The sequence below is a fragment of the Microcebus murinus genome, chromosome 21, assembly GCF_040939455.1.
Source record: "Microcebus murinus isolate Inina chromosome 21, M.murinus_Inina_mat1.0, whole genome shotgun sequence".
NCBI lineage: Eukaryota > Metazoa > Chordata > Mammalia > Primates > Cheirogaleidae > Microcebus > Microcebus murinus.
This window is the reverse complement of record NC_134124.1, coordinates 1,526,137-1,547,149: the sequence shown is the minus strand read 5'-3', so window position 1 is coordinate 1,547,149 and position 21,013 is coordinate 1,526,137. Positions and strand designations below refer to the sequence as shown.

Below are 21,013 nucleotides of genomic sequence, written 5' to 3'. Positions count from 1 at the left end.
AATTATTATATTCCATTGCATGATATTAACTTTTTTAAATCAAATAATTCAATAGTATTTTTTAATAGGGACATTTCAAATCTGTTTTTCATTCTACAATCATTTGTTGAGTGTGTGATATTTAAGGCTGTGCAAAGAACACAAAGGATATAGAGATGAATGATTTCATCTTTGCCCTTTGAAATTGCCTAAGTCTAATATTGTAGGCAATATATATATAGACAATAATGATAATTCAAAGAGTTGCTATAAGAGACATGAAAGGTTCAGTGGGAGTTCAAATAAAAATGTTTAACTTATTTTTACCAAAGTGAGGATGCTTGAGTGGAATAAAAATCTTTGGGCTGGCAGAGATGTAGAAGGAAAGGATGGTACACACAGGATGAGTAGAGTCTAGATGTTGAAAATGTAGTGCACATTCAGTGGTCCAGTTTAAGTGGGGCTTGGAGTGAATAAAGATAAAGGAGGCTAACTATAAGAAGATAAAGCTGGAAAATCAAGTGGGACCAGTACAAAAGACTGGCTTGCTGTACCAAAGCAGTTTTAATTTATTTGGTAATTAGTGGGAATTTTGAGATTAGAACAGTGGAATGATGATATTCGAGCCACTGTCTTAGCCAAAGGAGAAAATTTATATTATTATCTACAGCATATATTTATGTGAGACCTATTTATGTTTGTTCCTTTAAAAAGTGTGGGAGTTTTTTAAAGTAAACAGAGGATTTTAAATGTGTCTACTGATAACTTGAAAAAATTGAATTAAATTTAAATTAATGCCTTTGTATTTTCCATTTTTAAGTATTGTTTTGGCATTCAAATTATTGGTTTAATTTAAGCTATAGCGTAATTATAGAAATGATATTGATAACTCTTAGGTCCTTTCCTTTAATATAATGTCTGTTCATGTCTACTATGGATAAAAAGTGAAAACGGACCACATGGCTGGATTTGTTGCCCTTTATCTTCCTCTTAGTAAGGATGAATCGCTCTCTTCCTGCCCTTTCTGGCCTATCCTGACTCCCCAACCTTCTAGGGAATAGAAGGGGAAATAGGCTTTTAAAGATGGGAAATGGAGGTGTGGGGTCCTGATTAGGGCAGCAGCAGTGAAGGTTCACGGATATGATTTAAGTCAGGGATGGTTAAGTGTGAGGTGTGACTGTTCCAGCTCTGCTGCGTCCACGACGACTCTCTCCCTGCCTTTGCAAGTCAGCAGATGCTGTGCATTCTCTCTTCTGCACTGCACACAGCTGCGCAGTCCTTGTGCATATGGTACTTCAGGCAGTATTTCCTTCTCAGGTAAAAAGTGCTCTGCATGGGACCTGGTGCAGAGAATATTCTTATATGTGTCTTTCAGAACTGACTCTTTGCTTGAGGTTTCAGAACCACAGCAGCTGTTTGAGGAAGAAGCTAGAAAACCTCTTCAATTCTCCTTTCTCTCTGGTTAAGACCGTTCATCTCCTCCTAGTCTCCTGAGTAGCCATTCATCTGTTAAAGAACTAAGAATAAAACCTGAACTACCCCTCATACAATACGAGCAGGTTTCTGATCATTAAAAACAGCTTGCTTAGCTGAATGAATAGAGGATGTGTCCATTAATTTATTTTTTTCATTGCAGGAGACTTGTATGGCGCTATTGGCTCCCCTGTACGGTTAGCAAGGACTGTGGTAGTTGGCAAACGACAAGACATGGTCCAGAGGCTGCTTTATTTTCTTACTTATTTCATAAGATGCTCTGAACTTCAAGAAACCCATCTTTTAGAAAATGGAGAAGATGAAGCCATTGTTATGCCAGGCACAGTGATTACTACCACTTTAGAGAAAGGTGAAATAGAAGAATCAGAGTATGTGCTTGTCACAATGCATAGAAACAAAAGCAGTTTGCTTTTTAAAGAGTCAGAAGAAATAAGAACTCCAAATTGTAACTGTAAATATTGTAGTTGTCCACTCCTCGGGCAAAATATAGAGATTGTTTCACGACAAGAAAGAGAAGATATTCAAAACAGCTCTAAGGAGCTGCTGGGAATTTCAGATCAGTGCCGGATAATTTCTCCTTCTGACTGCCAAGAAGAAAATGCTGTTGATGTTAAACAGTGCAGAGATGAATTAAGAACTTGCCTTGACACCAAGTTGGAGACAGTTGTTTGCACAGGATCTGCTCCAGTAGACAAATGTGCATTGTCAGAGTCAGGCTTGGAGCCAGCAGAAGAAACATGGCAGGGCAAAGAATTGCTGGATTCAAGTAATCACACAAGCAAAGCAATGAGATCCACAGGAATGGTTGTGGAAAAAAAGCCTCCAGATAAGAGTGCGCCTGCTGTGTTTTCTTGTGAGGCAATACAGACAAAGGTTACCTTCTTGATTGGCGATTCCATGTCACCTGACTCAGACACTGAACTCCGGAGTCAGGCGGTGGTGGATCAGATTACCCGGCATCACACCAAACCACTGAAGGAAGAAAGGGGGGCTGTTGATCAGCACCAAGAAATTAAACAAACTACTAAGGACCAATCCAGAGAGTCTGATGTACAGAACATGGTTTCTGGAGATCCCTGTGAACTTCCCTGTTGGAATCATTCAGACCCAGAAAGCATGAGCTTATTTGATGAATATTTTAATGATGATTCAATTGAAACTAGGACTATTGATGATGTTCCAGTTAAAACAAGTACAGACAGTAAAGAATACTGCTGTATGTTAGAGTTTTCAAAAAGATTGTGTACAAAAAATAACAAACAGAACAATGAGTTTTGTAAGTGTATAGAAACAGTTCACCAAGATTCATGTAAAACCTGCTTTCCTCAGCAGAACCAAAGCGATTCACTCTCCATTCTTGTCCCCCATGGGGATAAAGAGAGTTCAGAGAAAAAAATTACTGTAGGAACTGAATGGGATATTCCAAGAAATGAAAGTTCAGATAGTGCCCTGGGGGATAGTGAAAGTGAAGATACAGGTCATGATATGACCAGACAAGTCAGCAGTTACTATGGAGGAGAGCAAGAAGATTGGGCAGAAGAGGATGAGATCCCTTTTCCTGGGTAAGTAGGAAGTTTTAACCTATAATAGGCCCTTTATAAACATGTACCATTCTTTTGCTTAGCTGGTCTCTGAAGGTTGGTAGTAGCTAATATAAGAGATCATCCTGAACAAATTCTCCTTTTTTATCGTATACCCTTACTCTTGTAAAGGACTAAAGGTTAAGCCCCACAAGCACCTAAGAAAGACTTTGTGATGGCATCGGAGAAAGTTTAAAGATCTGGTCGATATGTAGAATATTTCTTGCTGCTTAGGAGTTTTCAAGCCATTTAGGAGTGAATTATGCCCCCAAAAAGGACCTGTGCTGATCCTGACAGTTAGGGAAAGGTGTTCACTGAGAAGGTGGCTAATCACTGTTAGAAATAGATTTGGCCAAAACTAAAAGTAAAATAGGGAATGTGTGCCCTGAGTCAAGTAGTTAAGGAGAAGATCTCATGCTTGAGAAATGCTACGTACCCAGCGTTGGACTTGTGAGGTATTTAGCTACTTTGTTTTGCCTGATGGTTTTAATAATCTGATTGTCTTAAAAATGTGTTAAAAACACGTGGGGCACCTCTCCTAAAGTCTATTATGAAAGATTGATGCCCACTTCATTACAAAGTTGTTCATCAAAATACTCCTCTGGAGAAAAAGGAGTATTTTGTGATCTGATTGAACATATGAGCCAGTTTTTATTTAAGGATAATTTTATTCTGACTGTATTTTGTGGAAAATAATGGTACTGGGAATATAGACTAGTAGAGTTCACAAGTTTTTTGCTGGTTAAATATGTTTATCACTAATTATATGTTCCCTTTTGGGGGATTTTTCTTCTAGGTCAAAGTTAATAGAAGTGAGTGCAGTTCAGCCCAATATTGCCAACTTTGGGCGGTCTTTGCTGGGTGGCTACTGCTCATCTTATGTGCCTGACTTTGTTCTTCAAGGAATTGGGAGTGACGAGAGGCTCCGTCAGTGTCTAGTGTCAGACTTATCTCATGCTGTGCAGGTGAATGATCTTCACTGTTCTTGAATTTATTTAAAACGAACTCTTGCCAGCAGAACCCAGAATTGCCTTGTGTTTTTGGAGACACTTTACTGTATATAACGCAGTCATTGTTTTCTGAATCCATCAGTTTGCATACAACACCTGCATCTTTGTACCTATCGCTGTGAAAGCAAATAAAGTTCTAGGAAGCTATCCAAGTGGAAATCTGAAATACAGTAGTACTTTGTGTGTTCAGGGATGTCCATCAACTGGATTATTTAGAGTATCAAAATTTGAAAATGCTTAACTGTGAATGGAATTATTTGCTTAATTCATTTTCAGATTATTCATTGCTTATATAGAAGTACTGTTGGTTTTTTATATATTGATCATGTGTCCTGTGTCCTTTCTGAGCTCTTATTAATTCTATTAGGTTTTGGGTTTTTTTAGATTTCTTAGGGTTTTCTACACCCAGGCTCATGTTATCAGTGAACAGACAGTTTTACATCTTCCTTTCCTATCTGGATGCCTTTTTCTCTTTTTTTCCCCCTTATTGTACTGGCTGGAACCTAAGTACAATGTTGCATGGAAGTGGTGACATTACTGTCTTATTCCTGATTTTAGTGGGAAACACTGAGTCTTTCATGATTAAGCTGATATTAGCTGTGCATTTCTTCCTTGTAGATGCCCTTTGTCAGGTAGAGGAAGTTCCATTCTATTTCTAGTCTTGAGGGTTTTTCCCCCTATCCTTTAAGTTACAAATGGGTGTGGGATTTTGTCAGATGCTTTTACTGTGTGTCTGTTCAGATGATCATGTGGTTTTTCTTCTTTAAACTGTTGATGTGGATTTCACTGACTGACTTTTTTTTTTTTTGAAACAGAATCTCACTTTGTTGTCCAGGCTAGAGTGAGTGCCATGGCGCCAGCCTAGCTCACAGCAACCTCAAACTCCTGGGCTCAACCGAGCCTCCTGCCTCAGCTGCCCGAGTAGCTGGGACTACAGGCATGCGCCACCATGCCTGGCTAATTTTTTGTATATATATTAGTTAGCCAATTAATTTCTTTCTATTTATAGTAGAGACAGGGTCTCGCTCTTGCTCAGGCTGGTTTCAAACTCCTGACCTCAAGCGATCCTCCCACCTTGGCCTCCCAGAGAGTTAGGATTACAGGCGTGAGCCACTGCGCCCGGCCTCACTGACTGACTTTTAAATGCTAAACCAACACTCATATTCCTAGGATATAATCCCTCTTGGTTGTGGTGTATATACTTTTTTTTATATGTTGCTGGATTTGATTTACTAATATTTTGTTGTGGATTTTGGAGTCTGTATTCATCAGAGATGCTGGTCTGTAGTTTTCTTTTAATATCTTTGTCTAACTTTGATCTCTGGATAATGCTGGCCTCATGAGAGTACAGATATCTCTTCAATCTATTTATTTCCTTTTTCTTTCGGATACATACGCAGTCGTGGAAGGCAGTGGTAGTTTTTTTTAGTTTTTCGATACTGTTTTCTATGTGGCTATAAAAATTTACATTGCCACCAACAGTGTACAAGGGTTCCCCTTTCTCTGCATCCTGGCCAGAATCTGTTATTCCCTTTCCTTATGATAAAAACCATTTTAAGTGGAGTGAGGTAATATCTCACTGTGGTTTTGATTTGCATTTCTCTAATGATTAGTAATGTTGAGCATTTTTTCATAGACCTGTTGGCCAGGGCTAGAGTGTAGTAGTGTCGTTGTAGCTCACAGCAACCTCAAATTCCAGGGCTCAAGTGATGCTCCTTCCTCAGCCTCCTGAGTAGCTAGGACTACAATCGTATGCCACCATGCCTGGCTAAGTTTTTTATATTCTTTGTAGAGACAGGGTCTTGCTATTGCCCAGGCTGGTCTCAAACTTCTCGGCTCAAGTGATCCTCTGCCTCCCAAAGGGCAAGGATTACAGGTATGAGCCACCATGCCTGGCCTGTATGTCTTCTTTTGAGAAATGTCTGTTCAGATCTTTCCCCCATTTTTATTCTGATTATTATTAATTTTTTGCCATTGAGTTGTCTGTGCTCCTTATATATCCTATTGATTAATCCTTTGTCAGATGGATGATCTGCATATATTTTCTTCCATTCTTTGGGTTGTATCTTCACTTTGTTGATTGTTTCCTTTGCTGAGCAAAAGCTTTTTAGCTTCATGTAATCCTATTTGTCTATTTTTGCTTTGGTTGCCTATGCTTTTGAAGTATCACTCAAAAAATCTCTGCCCAGACCAATGTCCTTGAGCATTATCCCAATATTTTCTTATAGTAGTTTCAGAGGTTCAGGTCTTAGATTTAAGTTTTTAATTCATTTTGATTTGATTTTTGTACCTGGTGAGAGATAGGGGTCTAGTTTCATTCTTTTGCATATAGATATCCAATTTTCCCAGCACATTTATTAAAGAGACTGTCCTAGCCTCCATGTATGTTCTTGGTGACTTTATCGAAAATGAGTTGGATAAATGAGTGGATTTATATCTTTGTTCTTAATTCTGTTCCATTGGTCTATGTGTGTCTGTTTTTTGTTGTTGTTTTTTTGTTTTTGAGACAGGGTCTCACTCTGTTGCCATGGCTAGAGTGGCTGGGTGTATTTATATTGATCTCCCTCACAAAAGAGTGTTAGCTCTGTTGTCTTTGTTTCCTTATTGTGTTTCTTGGACACTTATTTAGACTACTTGTTCATTAACTTTTTCAAAAGAATATCATTTGAGAATGCCAAATCTGGAATAAACTATCCAGGAGTAAACTTCTATTTTTATATTTTATTATAGTACCTTATCCTAATTGTAGTAACAGTAAAAGTTAGAGGAAAGGCCATTGGATTTGAGTATTTCAAACTGTAGTTTTAATCTCAGTCTTTTTGCTGCTATTCCAGTTGGCTGGTAGTAAACAAATCTTTTCCTTTCCAAGTATAAAAAGATGTTGATGTACTGAGCATTGTAGGGCCACTGTCTGTTTCTGATAGTTGTGCTCTGTACCTAATTGTTATTTGTTGGGGACTGACATTATACTTTCTTGGTTTAAGAATTAAATTTAGTGAGTAATGTTCGTGCCCTGCCCAGAACGTTTAAGAGTAATGTGCTCTGGACAAGGTTCCTGCCTAGAGGTACAACAATAGGCTTGAGTTTCTGCATGGAGGCAAGAGCTGCCCAGCCCCACGATAAGTGGAGGCCTGGAGGCCACACAATAAACACATTGTTCCTTTGATTGCTGCTTAGCCCCATAAGATGACTGGTTAGTCAGTGACGGATAAGATCCCTCAAGGGAAGGATGACCTAAGACAGGCACAGCCGCAGGGGTTCGGCCTAAGAGGAACTGGGGATGAAAAATGCCCCCTGTGGCTGCCTTGCCCAACCTTGCTAATCTTGGTCTGTGATCTATGCCTGGCGCCTCGAGCAATTGCCTGGAAACCTTGAGTCGGGACATCTATGCCCTTAGGCTATGTGTTCCAGAATGTATGGCCATTGCTGCAATGCCTGGGTGGTCACGTACTAGGAAGTAACTTCGATTTTTTTAGGGTATAAAAATAAAACGACTGGTGCGTTTGGCACCGCAGTCTTGTGACCATCTTTGTGTGTGTCTGTGTGTCTTTTTGTGTTCTGTGTTCATCCCCCATCCTGCAAACGGGCCATGGCATTATTTTTGGTCTTGTGTGTAAACCATGTGCCAAGGACACAGCAAATAACCTTGTGGGCCCTTTCATCAGTATGTATATTATGAGTTAAAATATTATTTTTCAGTATATCTTAAATGTTTTAATTAAAAAATATCATTTTGGTAAATACTTGTGATAAAAATTCAAACAATATAAAGATAAACAGAGTAAAAAGTAGAAGTCCTTCTTCATACTCTTAATTTTATTCCTACTTCCTTACAGAGATCTTCATGGTAAAGAGCTTGAGAGGGTTTTTTTTTCTTTTTTCACTTAGCTGTAGATTTGAATTTTTAGAAACATAATTGAGATGCAATATATGTGTTTGTGTATAGTCACCGTTTTTTCATTTACCTGTGTATCTTGGAGAACCATGTTAGTACATGTTAATTTGTCCCCTTTTAACTGCTATATTCACACTCCGGATATATGTCTTGGTAAAATAAAGAAATCCCCAGCCTGGGAAACATGACAGGGCCACCTCTCTACAAAAAATTATAAAAATTAGCCTGACGAGGTGGCGCACACCTGTAGTCACAGCTACTTTGGGAGGCTGAGGCAAGTGGATCACTTAATCCCAGGAGCTGGAGGCTGCTGTGAGCTGTGCGCTCCATCGTACTCCAGCCTGGGCAACAGAGGGAGATCCTGCCTAAAAAAAGAAAAAGAAAAAAGAAAAATTTAGTGCACGTAGGCAGCAAGGATACTTCGTGATCTCAAGTGATAGCTCCTACTAATCTCTAATATATTAAGGTAGAATAGAATCCTATCATTGACTTGTTCGTGTGAATAAATCCTGTCCTGTTTTTAAGATATTTATATCTTTCAAGATAAAAAGCATTTTCTTCTAATTGTTTGGCACTTAGTTGACAGTAAATTCACCAAATGAATGAATGATCAAAACACTGGTGAAAGTTAAGTTCTGGATTAAAGAATACAAAGTCCTGGTAATAAATACAAAGTCTCTATGATGATTTCTATAAGGTATCTCAGGATATTTGTTATTAATTAATTATTCATTCTCCTTGATCAGGGATTCTTTGGAAGTAGCTTTTGAAATTTAATATTTTTTTTCTGTTTTTGTTTAATATCTATTCATTGTAAAATTAGCATTATTTTTGAAAACTTTATTTTCTTATCATGAGATGAATTCTTCTTTTCTTTCCAGCATCCAGTATTGGATGAACCAATAGCAGAAGCTGTCTGTATTATAGCTGATATGGATAAATGGACTGTTCAAGTGGCCAGTAGCCAGAGACGAGTGACAGACAATAAATTGGGAAAGGAAGTATTGGTTTCCAGTCTTGTTTCCAATCTGCTTCATTCCACTCTTCAACTTTATAAGCATAACTTATCTCCAAATTTTGTAAGTATGTGCAAGAGTTGAATTACTTTGAGCACTCTGATAGATGACTCAACTCTGTTTTGTATGTGCCTACATTAAATATTGCTCCTCACTTTATCCCAGTTTCTCTGAAAGAAGTTAATAGGAACTGGCTATTTGAGTTGCCCCCCAAACTCTTAAACTGGAGTCCTAACCTTCAGTGTGACACTTTTGGAGATGAGGTCTTTGGGAGTTAATTAAGCTTAGATTAGATCTTAAGGGTGGGGCCCTCGTGGTGGTATTAGTAGCCTAATAAGATGAGGAAGAGAGAAAAAAATTATTCTCTTTCCACCGTGTATGAACACAGGGACAAGGCAACCATCTGCCAGCTGGGAAGTTAGCTCTCATTAGAGCCTAGCCATGGCTGCATTGTGATCTTGGACATCTGGCCTCCAGAACCATGAGAAAATAAATCTGTGTTGTTTAAACCACCCAATCTGTGATATTCTGTTAGGGTCACCCAAGCCACTGCAGAGGGGAATGTATACTTGTTTATATATTCTGATTTCAGCAGCCATGATTTTTGATCACATGCAGTACAGTCATGTGACATCGCTAGGCTTGGTGTAGAATCCAGTGCATTCTGGACCCTATGGTCATGTCATCACTTTGTATGATCCCTCTTTATAGTATTGATAACCTCTTCTTAAAGACATCATTTCCAACTTTCAAGGTTCTTTCTCTTGTTAGAAGAACTGTAATATAACATAGCTAAAGAGCTCCCTAGGTCAACATAATAAAAGGCATCTTTGACAAACTATAGCTAACATCATACTCAACAGTAAAAGACTGAAAGCATTTCCCTTAAGACCAAGAACAAGACAGTTATGCTCATTTTCACCACTTCTATTCAACATGGTATTGGAAGTCCTAGCCAGAGCAGTTAGGTAAGAAAAAAGCCAAAAATCTTCAGAATTGGAAAGGAAGAAGTAAAATTATCCCTGTTTACAGATGACATGATCTTATATGTAGAAAACATAAAGATTCTACCAAAAACAATAATAGGCAAATTAAACAAATTTGCATTTTATAAAACATGTAAAAATAAGTTGCATTCATGAACACTAGCAATGAACAATCTGAAAAGAAAATTAAAAAGACAGTTCCCCTTACAATAGCATCAAAAAGAATAAATTACTTAGGAATAATACCAAGGAGGAAAAAAAGCTTTGTATACTGTAAACTACAAAACATTACTGAAAGGAATTAAAGAAGAACATAAGTAAATGGAAGCACATCCCTTGTTCATGGATTGGAAGACTTAATATTATTAAGATGTCATTACTACCCAAAGTGATCTACAGATTCAATGAAATCCCTATCAAAATCCCAATGACAGTTTTTGCAGAAATAGAAAAACTAATCTAAAATTCATTAGGAATCTCAAGGGACTTAAAAGAGACAAAACAATCTTGAAAAAACAAAATTGGAGGACTCATTCTGAATTCAAAACTTACTACAGAACTATAGTAATTGAAACATTATGGTACTGGCATAAGGACAGGCATCTAAGTAAATGGAATGGACTGGAGATGTAAAAACAATAAACCCTCACATATGAAATTAGTTGATTTTCAACAAGAGTACTAAGACCATTCCACAGAGAAAGGGAGTCTTCTACAAAAGATGCTGAGAAACCTGGATGGCTACGTGTGAAAGAAGAATGAAATTGTGCCCCCTTACTATGCCCTATGCAAAAATGAATCAAAGTGGATCAAAGACCTAAACTTAAGAGCTAAAAACTATAAAACTTACAAGAAAACATAGTGGATAATCTTGATGACATTGGATATAGTAGTGATTTCTTGATCACAACAGCACTGGTAATAAAAGTAAAAAATAGGTAAATTTAAACTTCACCAAAATTTAAAACTTCAATTTATCAGTTGTTAACAGAGTGAAAAGACAACCCACAGAATAGGAGAAAATAATTGCAAATCATATATCTGAAAAAAGATTGATACCCAGAATACATAAAGAACTCCTATACCTCAACAACAAAAAATGAACAGTTGGATTTAAAAATGGGCGCAAAGGAGTTAAATAGATATGTCCCTAAAGAAAATATACAGATGGCCAATAAGCACGTGAACACATATGTTTAACATTATTAGGAAAATGCAGATAAAAACCACACTGAGATGCCATTTAATACCTGTAAGGATGGCTGCAATCAAAAAACCACAACAAATAGTAAGTGTTGGCCAGGATATGGAGAAATTGAAACCCTCGTGCATTGTTGGTAGGAATGTAAAATGGTGCAGGAACTGTAGAAAAGTTTGGCAGTTCCTTAGAAAATGTAACATAGTATTACCATATGATCTAGGAATTCTACTTGTTCATTTATGCTTAAATTGAAAGCAGGGATTCAAACAGATAATTGTATGCTAATAGTCATAGCAGCATTATTCACAATAGCCAAAAATTGGAAATAATTGTGTCCATCAGCAAATGAATGAATAAACAAAATGGTATAATACATACAGTGCAATATTTATTCAGCCTTTAAAAGGACTGAAATTCTGATAATGGTACAATATGGATGAACTTTGGAAACACTATGACATAAAAGGACAAATATTGTGTGATTCCACTTACATGAGGTAGAATGAAGCAGGCAACTTTATAGAGACAGAAAGTAAAATAGTGATGATCAGGGGCTTGGGGGAAGGAGGGAATGTGGAGTTATTAATAGGTACAAAGTTTCTATTTGGGATGATGAAAAAGTTCTGGGAGTGGAAGAGGGGTGTGTGATGGTTGCCACAACATTGTGAATGCTCTTTTTTTTTTTTTTTTTTTTTGAGACAGAGTCTCGCTTTGTTGTCCAGGCTAGAGTGAGTGCCGTGGCGTCAGCCTAGCTCACAGCAACCTCAAACTCCTGGGCTTGAGTGATCCTTCTGCCTCAGCCTCCCGAGTAGCTGGGACTACAGGCATGCACCACCATGCCCGGCTAATTTTTTATATATATATCAGTTGGCCAATTAATTTCTTTCTATTTATAGTAGAGACGGGGTCTCCCTCTTGCTCAGGCTGGTTTTGAACTCCTGACCTTGAGCAATCCGCCTGCCTCGGCCTCCCAAGAGCTAGGATTACAGGCGTGAGCCACAGCGCCCGGCCCTGAATGCTCTTAATGCCACTGAATTATATACATTAAAATGGCTAATATGGGAAATTACATATTTTATGTGTACATATATTCTGGAGTTAAATTTTTCTTATTGGGTATTTTCAGCCTAACCAAGCATTATGGAAAAAACATATACCACAAACAATAAGTGAGCCAAGAAGTTCATTTGGTTGTGTTTTCTCAATAATAAAGTAGGTTTTTATTCGAAGCTTATTTTCATTGGAAAACTCTGCAAGAATTTAATGCTTTTAACACTTGAAACTCATGTTTTTTCCTCAAACATAATATAGCTTAAATTCACAAGAAAAATCACCCATTTTAATAAATAAAGCAAGTTAATTGATAATCAACAAAATACATATGTTTTAATTTTTAATGTTCCAGCTTAGAAACATCTCTCTTTTAGTAAGGACTGCAGAGCATTCTGTGTGAACTATTTCAAACTGTTTTTTACTCTCCACAGGAGAATACAGCCTTTCCTATATAAATAAATTTGAAATGTACCAATTTATAAGAATGTTATATTTTTCAAATTATTGGAATAAAAACATATTGAGGGTTGGGTGTGGCCCATAATCAAACCTGTAGTCCCAGCTCTGTGGGAGGCTGCGGCAGGAGAATCACTGGAGCCCAGGAGTTTGAGGCTGCAATGAGCTGTCACGATGCCACTGCACTCTAGCTGGGCAACAGAATAAGACTCTGTCTAAAAATTCAATAAATAAAAAGTTAAAGTGGTAAATTTTATGTTATGTGTGTATTTTACCACAATTAGGAAAAAAAGAAAAACACCACAGAAGCTAACCTTCGATATGAGTCAGAAAAAGGTTTACATTCCTGTATAGCTAAAACGACATACTTTTAAATGTGCTCCGAGTTTTTGTTTATGTTGGAGTAATTAAATAGAATTGACAAAAACATGTTGCTTTGGAATTTGCCGTGACTCAGAGTTGAAAACTTTTACGACCTGGTTCTCGGTTCCTCCCTGGCTGCAGTGTGTGATGCACCTGGAGGACCGGCTGCAGGAGCTGTACTTCAAGAGTAAGATGCTGTCCGAGTACCTGAGGGGGCAGATGCGTGTTCACGTCAAGGAGCTGGGAGTGGTTCTGGGGTATGTTTGTGGTTTCTTTTCTGGCTTTGCTTTTTCATTGCTCTGTCTTTTAAAAGCAAGGAGTGTTTCTCAGAATTGCCCTTTTTTTCTTTTAAGTGTCTTCGCGTTAGAAGCTGGGAGTGGGGCACTGTTACCATTTAAGTTGCTGCACATAGTACAAAAGCAGATTCTGTGCTGTTTACTAATCTGAAAGGCATTTTCCTTGTGTTATTACATACAATATGTTGAGAACAGAGAAAGAATTAAAATCTAAAGTTTTGTCTTAGAAAAAATAAGTACATATGCATTTTTATCTATTAAATATGTACTACAAGCATCTGCCCTGCCTTCCAGAGATCTGATTAAAGTAACAGAACTCTGTGTGAATGGTTGTACATTATCTATATATTATCACTCCTTCCTCATCATCTATGTATTTTGCCATTCTACTCTGCAGGTATTCCTTGGAAGGAAATAGTTATCTAAAATGCTGACTGAAGGAAGAATGGGAAGTTGGTGGGGAACATAGTATAGCTCTATTTCATTATGTCCTGTGGTCACTTTTCCTTGTTCTAAAGCCACGTGTGTGTGTTTGTGTGTTTGTGTGTGTGTGTGTGTGAGAGAGAGAGAGAGAGAGAGAGAGAGAGAGAGAGAGAATCATTTCTTGAAATGTTAGTTGAAGAAACTAAAACAAGCTGGAACTTTCATCTAATTCAGCTTGTATGAAAATAAAAGGAGCCAACATCATTGAGGACCTATTGTATGTTCGAAACCAAATTAAATTTTTGTATTAGTGTTATTAATATTTCTTAATTCTTATAATCATCCTGCAGTATGTGGGCAGTATTCCAGGTTTGAAATGGATGATTCTGTGAGTTAACATGCCAGATGTCACACATTGTAGGACTGAGTAGGGATTTGAATGAATCTGTATCTTTGATTCCAGATCCTATTTATATACCATAATACCACACTGTCGTTGAAGTCTGATGAAGCTTTTGGTTTGAGCAGTACAAAGAGAATTTTTTTCCAGTACTTGGGAAATCGGTAACAGGACATAATCTTTTTTTTCTGGGGAGTGAGGATTGTGTATGTTTAATGCCTTTATTTTTTAAAAAATTTTAAACTAGTTTTAAAAATAATGTGCATATAACCAAACCTCACAGTGCATTTTGGCATAATATGAAAAGTAAGTAATTGTGTTTTTTCTATCAACTCCAACCCCCGCCCCCAACATTGTTAATGGATTGCTTATTCTTATAGAACTTTTTAAAGGATAACGTAAAAAATATAAGTTGAGGCCGGGTGCGGTGGCTCACACCTGTAATCCTAGCACTCTGGGAGGCTGAGGTGGGTGGATTGCTCGAGGTCAGGAGTTAGATACCAGCCTGAGCAAGAGCGAGACCCCGTCTCTAGTATAAATAGAAAGAAATTAAATGGCCAACTAATATATATATAGAAAAAATTAGCCAGGCATAGTGGCGCATGCCTGTAGTCCCAGCTACTTGGGAGGCTGAGGCAGCAGGATTGCTTGAGCTCAGGAGTTTGAGATTGCTGTAAGCTAGGCTGACGCCATGGCACTCACTCTAGCCTGGGCAACAAAGCGAGACTCTGTCTCAAAAAAAAAAAAAAATTATATATATATATAAAAGTTAATTTATACTCTGTATGTCATTGTGCAACTTGCCTTTTAATATATCTTGAATGTTTGTTCATCTAAACATATACTGTTCTATATCCTTTTTCTTAGTAGCTGTATAGCATTCCATTATATGTTAGAATTTAGTTATTTTCAGTTTTTTGCTATTATAAATCAGTGCCAGAATGAATATAAATCTTTGACATTTGTAGGATAAATTCCTTGAAGTAGAATTTTTGGTTAAAGGGCATGTACACTGAATTTTTTATAGATACTTATATCTTGATACTTAGTACTGCATGCTATCCAGAAAGTACCAGCGTACACTCCGAGAAACAGCAAGAAGCACATTCTTCTTACTATTGGCTATTACCAAATTTTTAAATATTTGCCAACCTACTAGCTAAAAATGGCAGTTGATTTTATTCAGATTTCTCTAATCACAAGTGAGTCTGAGTAACTTTTTCTGTATTTTATTGGCATTGTTTTCTTCTTCCATAAACAATCTGTGTGCATCCTATTATTCTGTGATTATATTAGATTGTAGTTTTTAGACATTGTGTCTTGCCCCAAATGCATGTTCCATCAACAGTTTAGTGAGATCCTTTCCTACAGCCATGACTTTGTTTCCCTTGAGTTTCAGAGGCTCTGGGTTCTGGGTTTTACTTACTAAAAAATTTTCACCTTTTGTTATCATCAACTTTCTTAGTAACACTTTCCATTTGGCCAAGATGGTGTAGGTCTTACCTGCTGAGGGACAGGGACTGTCAGGTAGGAGTCGTTGCTTGTAGGATTCATGTCCTGGGTATAGAAAGTCTGAACTGAGATTTTTTTTATTCCCCTTTATTTCAGGATTGAATCCAGTGATCTTCCTCTTTTGGCTGCTGTCGCAAGCACTCACTCTCCATATGTTGCTCAGATACTGCTTTAACATACCTAAAGGTTGTTAGAAGTTGGTGGAAGGATAAGTAGAAACCAAGGAAGCATATACGACATGGATTTATGGAAAGCTTTTCACGTTAGAATTCGATCTGAGTGAGCCAGTCCCCAGGGTCTCCTGCATCACATTACATATTCTGTGTGCATCCGATGGTTTTTCTTTTTACTGGACTTTTGGTTGGTGGTAGATTTCTAACCAAGTAAAGTTAAAGCAGCATAAATAATTTGAAGGGGAAACATTTGAAAACGCCAAAGTGTAACTTACAAATTTCTGCAAAATGAATATTATCAAGGAATTCCAGTGTTGTCACAATTCATAACAATAGGTCTGTCTCATGATTTGATGGCTCAGAAAGTCATTTTATTAGTTTTTAATTCTTTATTTCTAAGGTACAGAGATATATAAAACCTTGATTATTTGTTATTTTGTTTTACAATTCAAAATAGCTACTTTCTGGTTATTACACAAAGTATTTTGAACAGCCTGTTAATTATAACAAACTCAGAATAATGAGTGTAAATGTGTGTTATATTATCTTACCGAACTGTATATATGTATCTATTTTTTTAAAAAACAGAAGTAGAAATACAAGATTGGTAACATGCCTTTTTAAAAAAAAAATATTTTCCACTATTATTAACTATATGTAATGTTGAAGTGTTACTTTCTGGTGATTTTTTTGTTTTACATATTCTAAAATATAAGTAAAGCCAATCTTTTTTTAAGGCTGAGGAATATAGATTCCAAAAATAAGAGTACTACTTTATACCATTTGTTTATAAGTGTGAGCTAATTCATATTAATATTTACATATTCACTAATTTAATAAATGAAAACTAGAATTCAAAATTACACCAAAGCATTGGCAAAAATACTATTTTCTTTAAAAGTGCTCAGGTAGCCAAGGCCCTTGCTTTCAGTATCAGCCCTTCCTAAAACCATAGGAGCCAAATATTTGTTTCACTGCTTAATCATATTCTATTTACACTACTAGAACTATAACTCTTAAAATTATTCTCTTTTCTCCAAGAGCCCCTCCCTTCTAAAAGCTGATTTTTTTCAAGGATTTCCACTTCTCAGTTGTCTTTGTATATACTATAGAGTGTTGCTCATAAGGAAAGCTAATATGGAACCAAACTCTTGTAAGTAATGTAAATAGAAACGTGGGTAGATAAAGTTTTCAATACGCTCTACTACCTCAGTTTACTTGAATACTACATTATAGTTTATTCTTTGCTTATCTAGTCTAAGGTACTTTTGATGCCAGAAGTAGAGTTGGTTTCCGCTTTCATTGACTATTTTTGTCATAATTAATTGATTAACTAAAAAAACCCATTTATTTAATTATTAAATACATTAACCATATAATACACATGCATTCTTGCTGTTGAAATTTTCAGTGATTAATGGGAAATTTCTGTGGTTTGTTTAGCTTTTGAACTTGAATTTATAACATTGGGTTACATTTTGCCTTGCTCATTATGTGTTCAAGTGATCTCCAACTAGACAAAGAAGAAATAGTTATTTTAATGGAATGTAAACCTGAAATTGGTGTGCCTGCAGTCTGTTTGGCCCATGTCCTATTAGCTGGTCCCTTAGTACCTGAGTCTCCCATGGATGACTTGCTGCCAAAGAATGTTTATTTCCTTTGGCTTAATTTTCTTATTATTCCATTCATTAATAAAATTCTTCTGTTATCTAATTTGAAATACTATGAGTCGGTCTCTTGGGCAGAATTCAGAATATAGAAAAGTTCATATTTGTGCCATTGTACATTATTTTTTGATTATAGCTCAGAATAATATGTATCAAGTAGATAATATCTGTTTCTAGGTGTTTTCTTAATCATCAAACTATTCTCTATTCGAAATGAATTACCATTTAGAAATTCTAGTCTTCAGTAAGTGGATGGCTCATGCTACTGCTATACTTAAAGTTAAGCTTTGCTGGAAAGGAAAAGGCCTGTAGCTTCTTAAAGAATCATTAATCCTTATAGGATTCTTGAGTTTTATAATTCCTAACCCTTCTATAATTTCTATTACCTTCATTGTAGTCATTCTTTCCTTACACAAAGCCCAAGGAATGAGCTGCTACTTCTTAAAAGCGTGGTCATTATGATGAGTATGGAAAGAGTTTTAGCCTGTTTGAAATAATTGTTTTCAACTTATGGTACAGATAGGTGTTACATATCAGAAAAACCTGTTTGTTGGAACAGGAAATGAAAAAGGGATCTTTTAAATTATAGAATTAAAACTAATTTTTTCTTGTATATAAACTAATTGGTTTGATTTTAAATATTCCTGGCCTTTAATAATATGTCTTAATTTTGAGTTTGCAAATGTTAAGTGCAATAAAAACATACTAGCACAGATTTCGTTTTGTTGGAATTGGCATACTCTGGGGGATGATTACTAAAAACCCAGATTTTACACAATGCCTACTTCTAGTAGATGTCTTATGAGAATGTTCTGCTTTCTCTAAGTTATTTAGATGGTGGATATGTAAAATGTACATACTTATTCCTTGTCTGTATACATTTCTCAAATGTACACCTGTATTATAATAACCTCCCAGTTCTAGGGGAAATTTGTGCAATAAATACACATGTCAATTTGATGGATGATGTTGGTCTTTCTTTCATGTGTTAATAAGGTATATGTATCATTATTATGGACTCTGGTGTCAGACCACTTGCATTCTTGTCCAACGTTTGACACTTTCCATATTGGTAATTAATAGAATCTACTTCATGAGGTTGTTGTGAGAATCAAGTGAAATAATGAATATCAAGAATTTAGTTAAATGCTGGCACAGCCCAGATGCTTAGTAATTCTTGGCTGCTGCTGCTTTATTTTTTTATTTTTATTTTTTAAAAAACATTGTTTGAATCTTTGTATTGCTTTGAAAAAAAAAAAACATTGTCAACCAATGGGAAAATTCAGGCTGTAAATTGAAGCTGCTTTCTAACAAATTTCATTCTGTACTGGTGCAGTGAATCACAAAACTACAAACTGAAACCTGGAGTGCTAGGAGCAGGATTTAAACCTGCACAGGGACTCCCCATTTGGATTTCTAGTGCAATGCCTTCACCACTGGGCCATCATAGCCACTGGCTACTTTCATTACCAGGTAATCTGTCCAGCCTTCTTCTTGTGGCCCCCACCAGTTTTGAGGAGAATTTTTACATATGTTCTTATGAATAAAAACATAGTAACAAAAAAATATAGTGGTGGCTGGGCACAGTGGCTCACGCCTGTACTTCTAGCACTCTGGGAAGCCAAGGCGGGAGTTTCGCTTGAGGTCAGGAGTTCGAGACCAGCCTGAGAAAGAGTGAGACTCTGTCTCTACTAAATATAGAAAAAATTAGCCAGGCATGATGGCACATGCCTGTGGTCCCAGGTACTCAGGAGGCTGAGGCAGGAGGATTGCTTGAGCCCAGGAGTTTGAGGTTGCTATGAGCTAGGTTGATGCCATGCAATTCTAGCCATGAGCAACAGAGTGAGACTCTAAATAGACAAATAAATTTTAAAAATATAAACATTCAAAAAATATAGTGGTATCTTCTTGTGCCTGACCTAATCCTCACAGTAACAAATTAATTGAAAATGTCTCTAAATGGGTTTATGAAAGTAAACTGACCTCAATAAACTAAACATTGTATCTAGTAGAGATTACTACAGACTTTACATTTAAACAAAAAAATGGGCAATTGTTTGGGTTCTAATCCTGGTTTGTTCACTGATTTGCATTTGACACTGAGCAAGTCTGTCCTTCTCATCTGCACTGTAGGGAAGCTCAGTCCTTAGTGCTTGCTCTCCGGCAGTGTTTCAGCCCTGAGTAGGCTTTTGCGAAGTTGCGGCTAGGTTGCTAAAGGCAAGACTCCACTAGGGGCTTTTTGGAGTATCTGTTTTCATATAGTATTACATGTATTACTCTTACATTTAACTGAAGGAAATAAGTGGTCTGTTTTAAACAGACAAGAAGTATCAAGTATTTGGGAAGCAACCATCAGACAATTTAGAGGTTTATAATTGGCAACATTTCTGAGAAGAATGGAGGACTGATTTTGCTAATGAGAAATGGAGATGCAGAGAATTTGTGATTATCTGAAGTTGTACATTCTTTCCTGTGTGGTCGGTCCATCTAGTCTTAGACCAGAATGGTTTCCCAACTAGTGTATGGTGAGAGATGCATTGTGAAGCTATCTGGGATTTCTTCATTCATCTTTGCCAATGCGGAAGGTAGGGGTGGGGTGCAAATGGGACCAGACCTGAGCTGAGGTGCAAGGTGGGGGGAGGGTACATTGGAGCTCTGGGTGGGAGAGGCTGAGCCAGAGAGAGAAGGGGAAGGTGAGGGGGTGTCGTGCTTCCTGTCCTCCTTCCTAGTGTAGACTGGGAGCTAGGCCACCTTTGCTCTAGATTTAAGATTGAGACTTCACTAAAAATAAAGAAAATACAAGCAGTCCAACACAGATTTTTAAAAAATATGTAAAATTCCTGCCCATTATTTGTCAGGAGAGCTTTGGTGGGCCTTTTGGTCTTAGAGCACATGCTCAGGTACCGTCTCTGAAAAGGGCAGCCTCACAAAACTAACAGAAAAGTTCCTCATCCCACAATTTCCTAATAACAGTTAAAGAGCAATCCTGAGTTCTCTCACTAACAGGCACCCTGTGGTAGTTCTGTTTTACACAACTTCTAAAAAGAGCTGAACGGGCCGGGCGCGGTGGCTCACGCCTGTAATCCTAGCTCTCTGGGAGGCCGAGGCGGGCGGATTGCTCGAGGTCGGGAGTTCAAAACCAGCCTGAGCAAGAGCGAGACCCCGTCTCTACTATAAATAGAAAGAAACTAATTGGCCAACTAATATATATAGAAAAAATTAGCCGGGCATGGTGGCGCATGCCTGTAGTCCCAGCTACTTGGGAGGCTGAGACAGAAGGATCGCTTGAGCCCAGGAGTCTGAGGTTGCTGTGAGCTAGGCTGACGCCACGGCACTCACTCTAGCCTAGGCAACACAGTGAGACTCTGTCTCAAAAAAAAAACAAAAAAAAAAAAAATAAAAAAATAAAAAGAGCTGAACGGATAGGAAAGAGATACAGATCTCTGTTTCAAAATTGCTTTGAGAATCTGCTTTTACAGAGTTCCAGAGTGCACAGGGTGGGAGCCTCA

The 21,013-nt window shown here is 37.2% G+C and overlaps 1 protein-coding gene across 5 annotated transcripts in view; it reads left to right on the top strand.

Moving 5' to 3' along the window:
* The window catches only part of FNIP1 (folliculin interacting protein 1), a 102,434-nt gene extending 83,966 nt beyond the window's left edge, over window positions 1-18,468 (top strand). For 3 of the 5 annotated variants that reach the window (XM_075995995.1, XM_075995993.1, XM_075995992.1), the window contains 4 exons: window positions 1,616-3,035; window positions 3,850-4,018; window positions 8,840-9,037; window positions 13,175-18,468. In XM_075995995.1, coding sequence (XP_075852110.1) covers window positions 1,616-3,035; window positions 3,850-4,018; window positions 8,840-9,037; window positions 13,175-13,480 — 2,093 coding nt within the window. In that variant the 3' untranslated portion in view covers window positions 13,481-18,468. The remainder of the gene's footprint in view (window positions 1-1,615; window positions 3,036-3,849; window positions 4,019-8,839; window positions 9,038-13,174) is intronic. The other 2 variants (XM_075995996.1, XM_075995994.1) reach the window with 1 other exon arrangement.
* The last annotated feature ends 2,545 nt before the right edge of the window (window positions 18,469-21,013 follow it).